Source organism: Myiozetetes cayanensis, unplaced genomic scaffold (genome assembly GCF_022539395.1).
Source record: "Myiozetetes cayanensis isolate MyiCay16 unplaced genomic scaffold, myiCay2020 scf13, whole genome shotgun sequence".
NCBI lineage: Eukaryota > Metazoa > Chordata > Aves > Passeriformes > Tyrannidae > Myiozetetes > Myiozetetes cayanensis.
Window position 1 is genome coordinate 4,282,186 of NW_026086937.1, and position 14,571 is coordinate 4,296,756.

Here is a 14,571-nt window from a genome sequence, read left to right on the forward strand (position 1 = left end):
ACACAGAGTTGTGGTTTCAGGCTTTTTGGTTTGTGTCGTTTTTCCTTTCCCCTCATGACCGGTTTCAGAGTCTGATGGATTTCAAAAAGGAAAACATAAAATAAAATACAGACATTAATTTGGGTATCCAGTGCTCAGACATCTTCAAGTAAATTGTCAAGTGCCTTGATGTAATTTAGCTCAGGAAAGCAGCCAACTTGCTAAATTAAAGATATTAAAATTCTTATGAGTTAAGCGAGCCTAGAGTTTGCCCCTAATTTATTAGCACTTTCAATTCATTTCTCTTATCTTACTCAACCCTTCGTTTCAGAACCGGTCAAGTTACAGTCACGCAGGTTCCTTATCACGTGGAAAAATCCACGTGCTAGACCAGCGCTGTAGGCTGCAGTAGCACCCTTAAAAACAATAACCACAGCAGGAGTGAGCTGCACATCCCCAGTGTGGGCCAGCGTGGATTTCTGTCACCCCGTGTTGCCATGGCTACGAGCGATGCTCAGGGACCAGCGTTGCACGGAGAGGAGATTGCCATGACACCAAAGCAAGCAGGGCAGGTAACACACTGAATTCTGGGTGTCATCGTTTTAATTAATAAGGGAATATAACGTAGCCAATTACACACAGGCAATGCAGAATTCTGGGAGCATTTCTGTCAAACTGAACTTAGGAGAGGATTTAATCTAGCCATAAAAAAAAAAGTGGCAAAAATGCAGGATCTTGTTAACAAAACGAATCACAGACAAAAGATATTGGGTTTCTGTTATTATAACAATAAAGTGGGTACAATTAATATGCACTAAAAATATGTAAAAACAAAATTAGGATCCCTTATACCTACACTAACTACATACTACTTTCTAAGGATAAAAGGTAAAGGCTTCCTTCCCAGGAGGCAATTACAGTGCAAGGGAAACCGAACAAGCAGCAAACTCCTCTGTACCATGATTTTTAATACTGGAAATTTATCCATGACTGGGGGGTGCTCAAAGCTCAGTCTGTGTGACTCACAGGTGCCCTTAGCAGGACCCATGTTATCAACTCCCCCCATTTAAGTAGGTACCTTGCAGCACTGAGATGCTCATCTCACACTATCCCACTGTTGCCAGGACACCATTCACACTTCTGATTACCCGTTAGCATTAGCTAATAATCTTCTGCTGTTGGTTTTCAAAGCACTCCAGAAGGATTCAAGGTTGCTGTAAGAAAACAGGGCAAGAGAAAAAAGCCGCTTGCTCTTGCAAGCAGTCAAATGAAATTTAGCCCATGGCTTTTGCATGCTTCAGATAACCAGGAAACCAGAAAAATAAAATCCTAAATCCATTAATTTAAATCTAATCATTCAGGGATCTGAGTTGTAATTTTTGAATTACAGCTTGCTCAGAGTTAGCAGGAGCAATAAAACTTTAAAAAACAGGCATGACCACAGGTTCCTCTGTTTCCACGTTCTTCTCCCTTGAGTGTTAAGCAAGCTCTCTCTCTCTGCTTACATCCACAGCTGGGTCCCTCCTCCTTCCCTAGAAGCCCACAGCACAACCCCTACACTTCTCAGCTGCTTTCCCATTTTGCTCAAGGCACAGATGATTTGAGCAGAGGTTCAGACGGGGGCACAGGAACTGTTCATCCTGAGCAAAGTTTTGGGGAGCCTCATCCCAGGGCCAGAGCAGAGGGAAGCCCTGCTGCCAAGGCCAGCCAGAGCTGCTGCTCCTCACATGGACAGGGTCAGAGAGACTGAAAAATTCCAGCCAGCCTGATCTCACCCCATTACTTTGTTCTGACTGAAACAGAAATGCTGTTATCTTTCACCCTACTCTCCTTCCAGGATGCAATCACAGCACTTGTGAAATGCTGCTGCTTCTGCAACACTAAATCCTCAGTGGGGAAATCAGTCCCGTAGATCTCAGAGTCTGAGCAAAAGCTACAGACATTCAGTAATCACTGTGTTCACAGGGCTGTATATTCTGGGCTTTGCACTGGTGTAGCACGCAATCCGTGTCTTTAGCCCTCAGCAGGAAGGTAATGGTGGCAGAGGGAGATGAATGCCAAGGCTAGCAGGAAGCCAGCAGCACAATAAATATCCAACTGCCCAACCTTTACCGCAGCAACCTGACTATCCTTGCCCCCAGATTCGTTTCAGATCTTATTTCAGCTTAACTTGATATCAGCCTTCAAAACAGTTAAAAGAAATGAACTCTTACATCTATGAAAACAATACTGCAGGCAAATGAAAGAGGTATGAGAACCCCAAACCAATACCTTCTGTTGAAGTTGGTGAGATGACACCTGGGTGTGGGAAGTGGAGACTTCTGATTTATTCCCTTCATTTTCTCTCTGGACAAAACACTTGCTCCAGAACCAAGAGCAAAACATGACTGGGTCACTGCCCGGGAGGAAGACAGCCTCCAGGGAGGTCAGGAACTCCCCACTACAGTAGGAAAACTACAAGGATGAATTAAGAAAAAAAGACTTCTTCACTTTGCTTTGCTACTGTGAAACAGTAAAAAAAAATTTTCAAAACAAATAAAGTAGGACTGGGAAGATAATTCCTTAGAGTAATTAAGGGTATTGCTTTTTTCTAGATCCAAAACGTGAGGGAACCGTGTCAGAACCATGGGTCTTTGCTCTTCTGTGAGCTTCCCAAATTCACAGGAAAACAAATGTCACTCACTGCTGCTCACCAAGTCATCTGGTGCACGCAAGTGCTATCATAACTGAGTCATTGACAACTTACAAACATTTCCTTACAAAACTTCTACAAGAGTTCTGTCTACTCAGTTAATACAGAAAGTCTTTTGCTGCTGCTTACACGCGCTTCCTAATTTTAAAAAGAACTATAAATTAAGAGTAAGATACCAGACGTGGAGATGCTATAAGCATTTGAGATGTATCAGTCCTTAAAGCTATTTGTCTCTGAAAACTATGAGGAGAAAGGTCCTGGCATCAAAATCAAAAAGCCATAGTAAGCAAAAAATAGGGCAAACGATATATTAACTGTTCCTGAAGTGGAGCTGGGAAGAAAACCAAAGCTGGGCTGTGTAACTGTGGAAGCTGGGTATAATTTTCTGAAGCCTCTCCTAAGGTTTACCACAGCAGCGTCCTTCACTGCATAAAGTCACCGTTTACGAGTAATGAGCTTGATTCGAAGGCTCCTGATGTCAGGAGGAAAAGCTCCCTTCGCCTTGCTGGGCTTTGGCGCAAGCCCTGACTCAGCAGCCGCCTGCACGTGGTGACGTGGCCACAGGGATCCGATGGGAAAGCAGGCTCTGCTCTGCTCCCCGGACACAGGGACGGTGTCACCACAGGCCACGCTCCCGGTGGAGGGCAAACTCCTTGGAAAGACTGGGCTGGGAGTCCCCCCAGCAACAACGTGCCCTGCGATGCCGCCAGTGCATCTGGCTCCGGTCAGATCAGGAAGGCGAAGGGAACACCTGGAGACACAGACAGATGCAAGGGGGAAAATAAAAGTGTGGAAGAGAAGCAACCCAAAGGTTTTTAAAGTAATTCAACAAAAGCTGAAAGAGGCCAGGGAGCTGGCTGTGGTCTCAGCACAAAGTGGGAAAGGAAACGTGAAATGGTGCCAGACTGTGGTCTCAAATCGACTTTCTAAGGCTTTGCTGCACTGAATCAGCACTGGAATCTGCAGATCACAATGGGCTAGAAATTTCTATCACAATAAAGCTGTTCTGAGTACTACTAGAGCTTTCTTGAAAGAGTAAACAAACAAAGACAGACAGATGGAAATAATTAGAATCCAAATGCTTGGAATTGTTGGAGTGCAGTTTTCAATTATCCCAGATTGACCTGGACCCTAAACCCCCCCCCCATCCAAACAGCTAAAGCTACAAAACAGAAAAAAAAAACCAAAAAAACAAAAAACAACACTTCTGGTGCAAGCAGGTGGGAGGTTCCTGGGCTCTGGCCCTCTCCTGCTATCAGCAACAAAACCCCTTGAGGGCACAGGCAGGGCTGCTGCACTGGCACCCCCACTGTGGAGCCCTGTTTGACAGCCCAGAACAACCCCTGGCACACCCCACCTTTGAGGAGGGCTGAGCCACGGAGCAGGACATTCCTCCCTGCATGGAGGGTAAAGCCCAACTCAGGTGGCTGCCCCAGGTACCTCAGGAGACACTCTGGCAGTCACCCTCTGGCTGGGGGCTCCCCAGAGCTGCTGCCCTCCTCCTGGTCATCCCTGGAGTAGGATGCAGATGTTATCTACCTATACTTTCTTTAGCGGCATCAAATCTTACTTTAAAGATTAAAAATTAAAAATAAACAGCTCATAATAAAAGTTTTCAAAAAAAACCCCCACCACAAACCCTCTTTCTATATGCAAAGAGAAGTGCCCATTTTGCTGATTTCCCACCCAAAGTGTTTGCCTCCACAGTGCCCATTGCTGTGGCTGCTGTTGCCAAGGTACCAGTTCCAAAAGGCACCCAAGACATGAGTGATTTAGTGTGGCATTTCCACAATCACAGCTTTAGTCATGTGGCAAGTAACTCTGAGATAAATATGAAAACCAGAAGCCTATGAGCAGCACCAAATGAGCACAGCTATTCTGCTCTGGCTCCTCAGGCCCCCAAGGGCCACCGGTGGCCCCAGCCCCACAGCTGAGGCACGAGCTGTCTGTGAGGTCCTGGAAGGTTCAGCCCAAGCTCAGCAACCCCTTGGGGTGACCCCACACTCAGCCAGGGCAGCCCTGGCTCCCCCCCAGTTCCCAGCCCAGTCCCCAGCTAGGGCACAGTGGGGCTTCCAAGTCACAAGCCCAGAAGGCTGGATTGGACAGATTCTTCTATGATTCAAAGTGTCTTCACTTCTTCCCTACAGGAAACAGAGCTGATGTAATAAATACATTTCTTCTTGCATTTTGGCCAGCCCTTCTGCTTAAGGAGCTCTATCAGGGTGGGCTGCTGAAGTCTGGGTGAGCCTGTCTTCTTCTGCTAACACTCCACTTGCCTTAGAAATAAAAAAAAATTTGTAGCTGACCTAATTATAAATATTGAAAATATTTATTTAGACATTTTTTCCATTGTGGAAAACACAGGGAAGCTCTGAAAGAAGGGAGGGGGTGGTGGTGTTTGGTCTGGTTTACCACTGTGTAGTGGCTACATGCTACAGGTGAAATTCCATTTCCCACTGAACCCAGCCTGCTGCAGGCCAGCACCACTGGCTGTTCACAGATGCTCAAAACACAGGCTGAGGACAGCAAGCCTCTGTGCTCATGGCAGGCATTTCTCAAATGGAGTTCTTTGTCTCCACCAAATTAGCCATGAACTCACCCTTCCACAAGGACCAGCAAAGGCAGGGTGGTGGCCTGAGCACGGGCTGCTCCAGGTGACACTTGGCAGCCACAGCCTCACTGTTCCAGCATTTTAGAAAAAGCTGTATCTAGAAATCTCTTGCCAGTCAAGATTTAGTGAGCATCATGCCTCCTGTGCAAGCAATCCGTTTTATCTACATCTAATGTGGTCCAAATTTTGTAAAAGAACTAACAATGAATCAGTTATGGGAAACAAACAAACAAACAAACAAACAAACAAAACCCACAGCAGAAAGATCTAATCAGCATATGACATAGTGAAAAGTTACTGGTAGAAAATGAAACCGATAGAAGGAAATGGAAAAATTATTTAAAAAACAAGCATCCCTTAGTTCCCTTGGAAAAAAACTGGGGAAAGTCCCAAATCTTATCTATTTATGAAAACATTAGGAAAATTACTGCATAATACATTGTCAACAGCACATCAATGAGTACATACAGAAGCAAATACAAACCCAGCAGAACTGAGCACGGGGTGGGGGTGCTGCTAGGACACAGAAAGTGTTCTGCATGTTCAGTGGAAACATCAGCACTGGAAGGACCACTACCTTCGAGCAAGCCAAAGTTAGGCTGTCCAGAGCCCACAGTGGCTCCTGGGGCTTAGGGAAGGAAGCCAGCCCTGGGGACACACTCCCCATGGGACACCCTTCAACGACACCTGTCACCTGCCAGTCCTGGAAAACATCAGATTAAAAACATCAGACATAAAAACTATTCTTGGAAAAAAAAAAAAAAATCTTAATTTTTTTCTCCCCCCTATTGTTTTACAGCTCTTACACAACTTTGACGAGAAGGGGGAGGAAAGAGGATGTGCTGCTAAACAGGCCAGATTGCTCATTGGCCTTCTTACCCTTCCTGCTAATTTTATTACACTGCTTTAGCTGGAACAGACCAAGTCTTGAACTGCAACAAAATTAAGCAAAATCACTTCATTTCCAAGAAACCTGGCAGTAATAAGCAGTAAATGTGCGTGAGATCCGGAGAACTGATGAAACAAAACTCTTACCAAGTTTTAGCAACTTGTTTCCTTGCAGCTTGTTAAACATCCACAGCCTACCTTCCAACTACACTAAATAACAGACACTATGTTTTCCAAGACATTCTTAAATCTTGTAAGTTATATGCTTAAGATTCAGAAACAACTAGGAAAGGTATCAAAAATAGAGAGTTTGCAGTAAAATCCCTGATGCAAATCTTTTTAGAAAAAACTGAACTGTGTCTGATGAGCATCATTAAGATAAATCCCTGAATCAAAGCCTGTATTATTAGCTAAAGCATCCAGGATGTTTTACCAGGTTGAGATAAAATGAATTTTATGGGAATTTGATACAATAGATGGTCTCTTTTGCTATTAATATTTTCATATTTCAAAATGACGCTGCTTTCTCCCCCACCCTCTCTAGGAGCCTGGAACTCAGTGGAAACGTAAGATCTACGTCAAAATCTCGCCATTTCAGAGGAATTAGGGACACCAGCCACCAGGCCTGTTGCCAAACACGACTGCAATTGCTCATCAGTGGGAAGCCATACAAACTTTTCCACTGAAGTTTCATATGAACTTTTACATTCATAAAGTTATCTCTATTATCTGCAAATAATTGCCAAAGCACAACAAACTACCGTAATCAACCCTTCCACCAATGGAAAGCATTACAGCTTCAGAGAAAAAACACAAAACACGTGCTTGTGGTAAAGTGGGAAGGAATACACTGGGATACACAGACATTCAGGGACTAGGGATTCAAATGTGGCACGTGGCTTTCTTCCTGGGCAGTGCTGCATACCCCTTAAGTCTGATATAAAACATCGTTTTGGCATTTCTTGCATGGAAGAATTGTCCCTGCAAACATAACTCACCCACCTCAAGAGGGAAACAGTGTTTGCTTTTCTACCAGCTATCTTGTCCTGGAGACCAGGCAGCAGTTCAGGGATGCTGTCCAGGACCACACACAGATGGAAGTGGCCCAGTGCCCAGCTGTGTGCGAGGGCTGCAAGGTCTGTACGTTGGGTGGGTGGGCAGCCAAAGCCAAGCAGTGGTTTACACGCAAAGCAGGAATGAAAAAAACTGAAAAAAACTTGGTTTAAACCAATATGTAATTAAATTTGGGATTCCGATCTTACAGACATTACTTGCTGAAAGCTACAGGTGTGTCCATTTTAATACTTGGCAGCTTCAGTAGAGAAAATACTCATGTTCTCTGAAACTTTTAGCCACCTGCACCTACCTTCCCTCCAGCCACAGCAGCTGGATCTCTGCTGGACAGGCACTGGGCACTGGCACCAGCTCTGGCCCTGAAGTTCAGCTGAGTTACCCACTTGCAAAAGCTACCCCTCCTGGGAGCATTCCCTAATTTCCCAATTTTCACTGGCACCTCAGAAGGAGAGTAAACACTATCCAGCCCTTTCATCCCAAAATAGAAATATTTCTCTGCTGGCTCCCCGGCACAAAGAAAAGGCACACCCGCCATCAGTACCGTGGGTTGCCAAGGGTGCACAAATCCACTTTGTAAGAATCATTTCTAGGGAAAGCCAGAGTTAATTTGCCACACTGTTCACCTCAGGGCAGGCTGAGAGCCCTGCCAGGTCACAGCCCCAGCTTAGCAACATTCCCAACATTTCCTTTGGGACAGCAGGTAAGGACAGGTCCTGCTCTGTGCACACAACACAGACCTGGGGCTCTCTTCAACTTTTCATTGTCAAGATAGAAACTGTACATACCCAGAAATAACACATTTTAAAAAGTATTATTCCCAAGTATTAAAATTCTTAAAAAAAAAAATTACTCACTTTTTCAGCTGCTTGGGTGCTCCCTTTCCCTGCTGTCTCCCCTAGATTTTTTTGGTGTAGACAGTAATAGCAACTCAGGTCTACAGTGGTTTTTATTTTTATTGTATCTATATTGGAGCCTATGCCTCTCTAATGACTTCCTTAACATTTTCTGAAAAATCATGATGTTTATCTTTTCTGAAATTAGTTGCTATAATAAATTACTTACTATAGTAGTTCTGAACTTGTTTACTTCTCTTTATTTTATTAAAGACACCCCTAATAGCATTTTAGCAGCTATAGGTGCCTAAGGAAAAAAAGGAAAAAAAAATCAATTAAAGTGTGTCATATTACCCTAAATCATTTGAAATAAGAAGTTTTCAGTCTTAACAGAACCATAGCATTTTTGAAAGAAAAAAACAAACCACAGACAAAAAAAAAATTAATCAGGAAAAAGCTGGATCCTTCTCGTGGCTGATTAGAGGGATAAAATAAAGATCAGCTATGCAGCAGGGAAGGCTTGACATTTTGTCAGCACTACGACCCTGGGCATTTGGGGAATCTGTAAATAGAGACCCAAAACAACAAAGAAAAAGAGGCATCTGTTGAGATGCCTCCAGGCTGGATGGTTACTAGCAATGCTTTGTGGGTTTGTAATTAATTCCAACTGCAAGCATCTAACATCACTTTGGGATCTGACCCTTCAACCCACAAACCTAGGGAAAATTACACACCAAATATAAGCCCTAGCACACCTGGATATGAAAATAAGTCAGAAGGTGAGAGCTTTACATCAGGTATTTACCACAGCTGGTGCTTTTAAACAGGGTAAATGGCACATCACATGCAAATAAAAATCGACCGAGAAGGATTAACTTTCCTGCAATGAAAATCCAGGCTGAACTGGTAACTCCTGTTCCTGCATTCAGCCTGAGACAATCACATCTATTTGAAATATCTGACAATAACAAACACATCTCTCTATTATCAATTCTGTGTTCAGCACAAATCCAAAATGCAGCCCCATATTGGCCATTGTGAAGAAAACAGACCACCTAAGCCAAAACCACAACACCCAGCAACCTCCTTAGCAGCCATGTACCCAATTAACATGATTTGAATCCACTAATTTACAACCATAAATTATCCAGACTCAGATAAAAATGGAGTGCCACTGAAAAAACTGGACATATGGGTCCCGATTTGTGAAATTAATTTTATTTTTGAAACATGATATCCAATTACAAATAAATAATTCATACAATATAACTCAATTAGGATATACAACGTTCAGGCAGTTCATAGTAACAACCAAGATCACATTGAAAATGAGTTTACATTAAATAACCCATTACAATAATATACAACTGGTCATTCAGTTAACATTTCAGCCTGGTCCAAGGTGTACACAAGTTGAAGATTGTTCCTCTTGCCAGTAAAGAAACAGATGTACACGATTTTATACTGAGTCCAAAGTAGTTAATACATCACATTAATAGAAATTAAAAATGCTGCATTGCATTGCCTAAATGTAATTTTAGTACAGAATTAAAAGTTTGAATTTTAGCAGGACAAAGGTTATTGTGAAGGAGTTTTATGTCCTATAGCAAATTCTGCATAAATTTATGAGCTTTACAGGGTGTTCCTAATGTATGGTTTTGATTCCATACCCTTCTCTGCATCCTGCCTATAAACTAGTGGGATGTAGGTACATGTTATGCCCTTAGCTCCAGTTGCATGTTGCTTTTTCCTTTCATTTCAGCACAATCTTTTACTGCTCAGCCACAGCTCCCACAGAGGTGTGCCCCTGCCTCTGTGTGACCTGCTGCAGCAGCAAACTTGCACTGTCTTCTCTGACAAGTAACTTTTAATTTCCTACCTACCCCAGAAACACTATCCTCTGCAAAGAACACTTACGGCATCTAAAGTGAATTTAGCCTGAAGTCCTGAAAATTTTTTAAATAATTGTGGAAATTTAAAGGAGATTCACAGGATCCTTGGAATTTCTTAGGCAACCATTTCAATAATGACGTTATGTAAATTTTCATAACACCGCATGTAGTAACAATCCCAACGGTTCGAAGTCCTGGGAGGCTCATATTTACAAAAGTTTTGTTAGAAATCCCCCTCTTCTGGGGGCCCTTCAGGTGAGGTATATGCCCCTTGTTCTTAGTTTGAACTCAGAAAGATTGTACACAGTGACAGCTCTTTCCATGACAAAATTCCCCCCGTGACCATTACTTCCAACCATGCACTACTCTACGTTACTGTACAGCTGTTGGCAGCCCTGGGGACACGTGCAGTAAGTACATTCCAGCAGGTACTTTTGTTCCTGTTACACTGGGCATGGGAAGACACACACCAGACGAAAAAAAAAAAAAAAAATTGAGAGAACCTAGGCAAATTCCCAGCTGGCAAGCAGTGCATCTCTCTGCAGGGTTTCAACAAACCTCTCTAAAGTTGTCCTTCTGCTCAGCAGTGTTGAGAGCACGTGGAGGCAGTCAGAAGTACCTGGCAGGCTTGGCAGCCTGTAGAACCAGGGCCACCAGAGCTGGGAAGCCCCACACCTGAACTGCAACCTGATTTACCATCCCTTCCCAGCGAGTGAGGGCACCCACGGGACAGGCAGCCTCAATGGGACATGGAAGTACTCAACCTAGCAGTATTCGAGTCTGTCTTTTGTTATAAATCAAAAGCAAAAACGTACTCATCACAAGTATTTTTACAAGTCTTTCTATCTCCAGCACTGAGACTAGTCTTAATGAACCGCTTTAGTTTCACATTCTGTTGAAGAAATAAGTGTCCACAATGAATCTGATGTTTAATAAAGGAGGAACTATATATATATTACATCCATTTTAAACATAAACAGACCTGAACTAAAAAAATCAAATGCATAGTTAGACTGCAACCCCATCTTGTGACTGGATTAGAAGAAAAATTAAAACTACTCTCTCCAAACAATTACAAAAGTTTCATTTATGCAATTTCTCCAAAATGCTTTTAAACCCTTAGCAGAACAAAACACTAGCTTCAGGTTTCTTTAACCAAAGCAGATTTGTTTTGTTACATCTGCTGCACAATGCACCAAGTGATATACATAGTACTTCAGTAATTTATTAATTTTCACTAAAAAAAAAAAATCACAAAAAAATATTTGAACAATGTACAGTTTGTACCAAGTGTGAACTATTTAAGAAGCTGCCGATGGAGAACAGATACATATTTAATATTAACAATGTCTAATAAATGGTGTGACACTTCCCTAGAGCCTTGGCAATCTTCCCACATTCAGATTCTTCAGTCATTTTTCAACATTTCATTTATCATCTAGATATCTGAAGGCAGTAATCTCATAAATATGGTTCCAGTTCCTTTTTGATGCTTCTATATCCATTTGATAACTTACATCAGGATTCACCGCATGTTACCAGTTTTTCATGGACAGCAGCAAGGGAAATCCATGAATAGCACAAACTACCTTATCATTTCATCAAAACTGAAGGACAGGGAACCTGCTTGATAAGTTTCAACTCCTATGAAACTGCTTTCTACAATCACTGGAAAGTATTAACTTAAAAAAATATTTCAGAGGTTCTTTAAAATGACAATTTGCATATCTGATAGCTCCCACAACTCCACGTCACAAATACTAACAGCAGCAACTCCTTCCCCCAAACAAAGCTTCTGCCCTTCAGCATTGCTACGTGCTACTACAGCAGGGGACTAAGTGTGCATCAGGACCCTGATTTTTAGTACTACAAGTAAAGGATATACATGAGAGTACTCTCCAAATTAAAGCCATTTTAATATTTGCTCCATCACAAGGCTGACTGATGCATGCCTTTTCACATTCTCATGCAACCCTGAATATCCTTCCCAGAAATATTTTGAAAATAAAATTCACATTTGAAATAAATCCAAACACTCTCACTGAAAAAATGTTCCCACATATTTCTTCAAACAATATTCACGTATTTCTAGTGAAGCAAAAACTGAGGCTCCTTCCCAAAATAAGAATTCTGTGTAACAAACCAAGCAACGTAACTCTGGCTGACAAATGCTTCAAATACCTGTTTTTAAAGCAAAAAGTGCTAAACAAGTAACACAGCATCAAAGGGAGATTTTTAATGGCACAAAGGGCAGCTAGGCACTGTGTGAGCTGAGGACATAACTGTCATTATGACTTTAAAAATCCCCCCCAGGAAGATCTGGGTTGCAGCTAGGGCAGAACAGGGGTCTTGCCAGACTTTCACAAACAAATAAAGAGCAAACCCAGTGTAATGTCCAAATCTAATGAGAAAAGACAAAAGTTATTACAGTCCCTCTGCTAAAAAGGACACTGTCCAACCTGTAAAGAGTTAAGTGAAAATAATGCTGAGAGTTCACATTAGCACTACACTACTCAACTCTGGATGAAACAGTCATGAGCTATTTAAAAAAGGAGTTTCTGTATCTGAGAGGTTATTCTTAGGTTTAACATCTGCTGTGTTAATAGCAATTTCTGTATTAAACAAGCTTTAGCTAACACCTGCCTTGCTGCAGAGTTGTGCCATGACCATCTTCCCATTTTCAGATAAAAATAAAATAACCATTAGGCACATATTGAAGGTGTATTACACAAGCTGGAATGTCAAACAAGTTCTCCCTCAGATTTACACAGAAAGATAGCACAGCAGCAAACAACCTGGTTCTCTGTTCAGCAATTACCTTGTTACAAGCATTCTCAATGTACATAATGTCACAACATCAATACCTTATCTTTAAATAATTAGGTAAAAAAAGGCCCCCAGTATAACCATTTCTTATATAGCCAAGTTCTCTCTATATACATCCAAATTTTAAAGATACAAATAAAACATTATACAGGATTTATAAATGTTTAAAAATTTGAGGCTTCAGAATCATGGTTTCCCAAAAAGACCTGGGAAAATCCACAGACTGACAAGGTAGCAGAGAAAACTGGAAAAAAAGGAGACAGACACAAGTTTGCTGCCGTAACAATTTACTAAACTTGCCAGTCATCATAGTGATGTCATCAGAAATAACAGTTTAAGCTGGAAATGAGGAATGGTGGTTTTGTGTGTTGATCTCAAGTGCTGAGTTGAGACAGGCAATTCAAGTATTTCCTATTTGATCCGAGCTCATCGTAGCAAAGTGGTGCAGAGGAGAATTATTTTACATTTTTCCCGTACATTCGATCAATGTCCATCTGATAGTACGCCGTGAGCTCTTTGCGTTTGAGCTTGAACGCGTCTGTCACCAGACCAGTCTCTGGGGTCCAAGGATCGGGGCTCAAACGAATCTTCACTGGTATTTCAAACTTCTCCAGGTTAGCTGTGAAGAGAAATATTTTGAATACAAACCATAAATGTAACCATTTACCTAAAATGAAGGCGCAAAAGGTGAAATCATATTCTCACAGACAAAAGCACGAGACGTGAATGAAGTGCTCCTCTAAACCCCCCAAGGTTAGCTTTGATAACCTGTGGGGTCATGAGCAGTGGCACGATCCACCAGTAACTGTTCTCCAGTTTCCACAGAAATACTGGAATAAAGCCCAGCTGCTCAGGCTATCTGTGCTGCTCCTTGACTTCAGAAAAGCATCAGTGCACGGAAGTGACACCCTCAAAACACACATCACTGTACCAGCGTTATGGCGCTCATCATCTGGAAACAAAAAATCTTAAAATCCATACTGCTTAAGCTTGAAAAAATAGGGGAGGAGTGTTGTTCTTTCCCAATAGTCCTAAACTGATAAAGGAAATTAAGTTCATAGGGCAGCCACTCCCTGCCCTGAAACAGAACAGTGCTCTGCGTGTTACACACTTAGCACAAAACGCTATCAATTAGCAAGAGGTTCTGCTATGGTTTCAGATAGAAGAGAAGAAAAACAAATAACTTAGAAAAGTGTTCAACAGATGAGCAGTAATCTTAAACACATCTATTTTCAAGTTAAATTTCAAAAACATACACAAATGCAGAGTTATTCTGTGCAATCTGCCACTTTTAGATTTTCCTGCACTTTTTTTATTCCCCCTGGCATTAGATTACTGGGATTTGGGTTTTTTTTGTGTTTTGGTTTGGTTTTGGGGAGGTTTTGTTGTTGTTTTTTGTTTGTTTGTTCCAATTTAGCACTAAAAATCACAGTATTACTTTAAAAGTAACACCTGTGTCAAACACACTCATCAGAGATTAATACATTCACAAGAATATTTGAGTAATTTTCAAGTGTGACATAAGAGTTAACGGAAGGAAAATCTACTGAAAGTTACCAACTGCAAAGATGCTGCTTCAGTTTTGGAAATCCCTCAGATGCAAGTAGCTGGAAACCAGGAGAACCTCTGTCTCCACAGGTTTATTTCAGCTCTTCATCACTATGCAGCATGTGAGACTGTGTGATACACAACACATGCTCCAGTGACACACATTTTTTTTGGACCATCAGCTAAGGCCAAAAAGATACTACAGGACATCTTAAAGAACACCAGACA

General features: G+C 41.9%; 1 protein-coding gene across 3 annotated transcripts in view; it reads right to left on the reverse strand.

Annotated features, from left to right (window-relative positions):
- Positions 1 to 9,273: 9,273 nt before the first annotated feature.
- ACSL3 (acyl-CoA synthetase long chain family member 3) overlaps positions 9,274 to 14,571 on the reverse strand; it is a 51,127-nt gene continuing 45,829 nt past the window's right edge. For all 3 annotated transcript variants that reach the window (XM_050307785.1, XM_050307786.1, XM_050307784.1), the window contains one exon: positions 9,274 to 13,414. In XM_050307785.1, the coding sequence (XP_050163742.1) occupies positions 13,251 to 13,414 (164 nt within the window). In that variant the 3' untranslated portion in view covers positions 9,274 to 13,250. The remainder of the gene's footprint in view (positions 13,415 to 14,571) is intronic.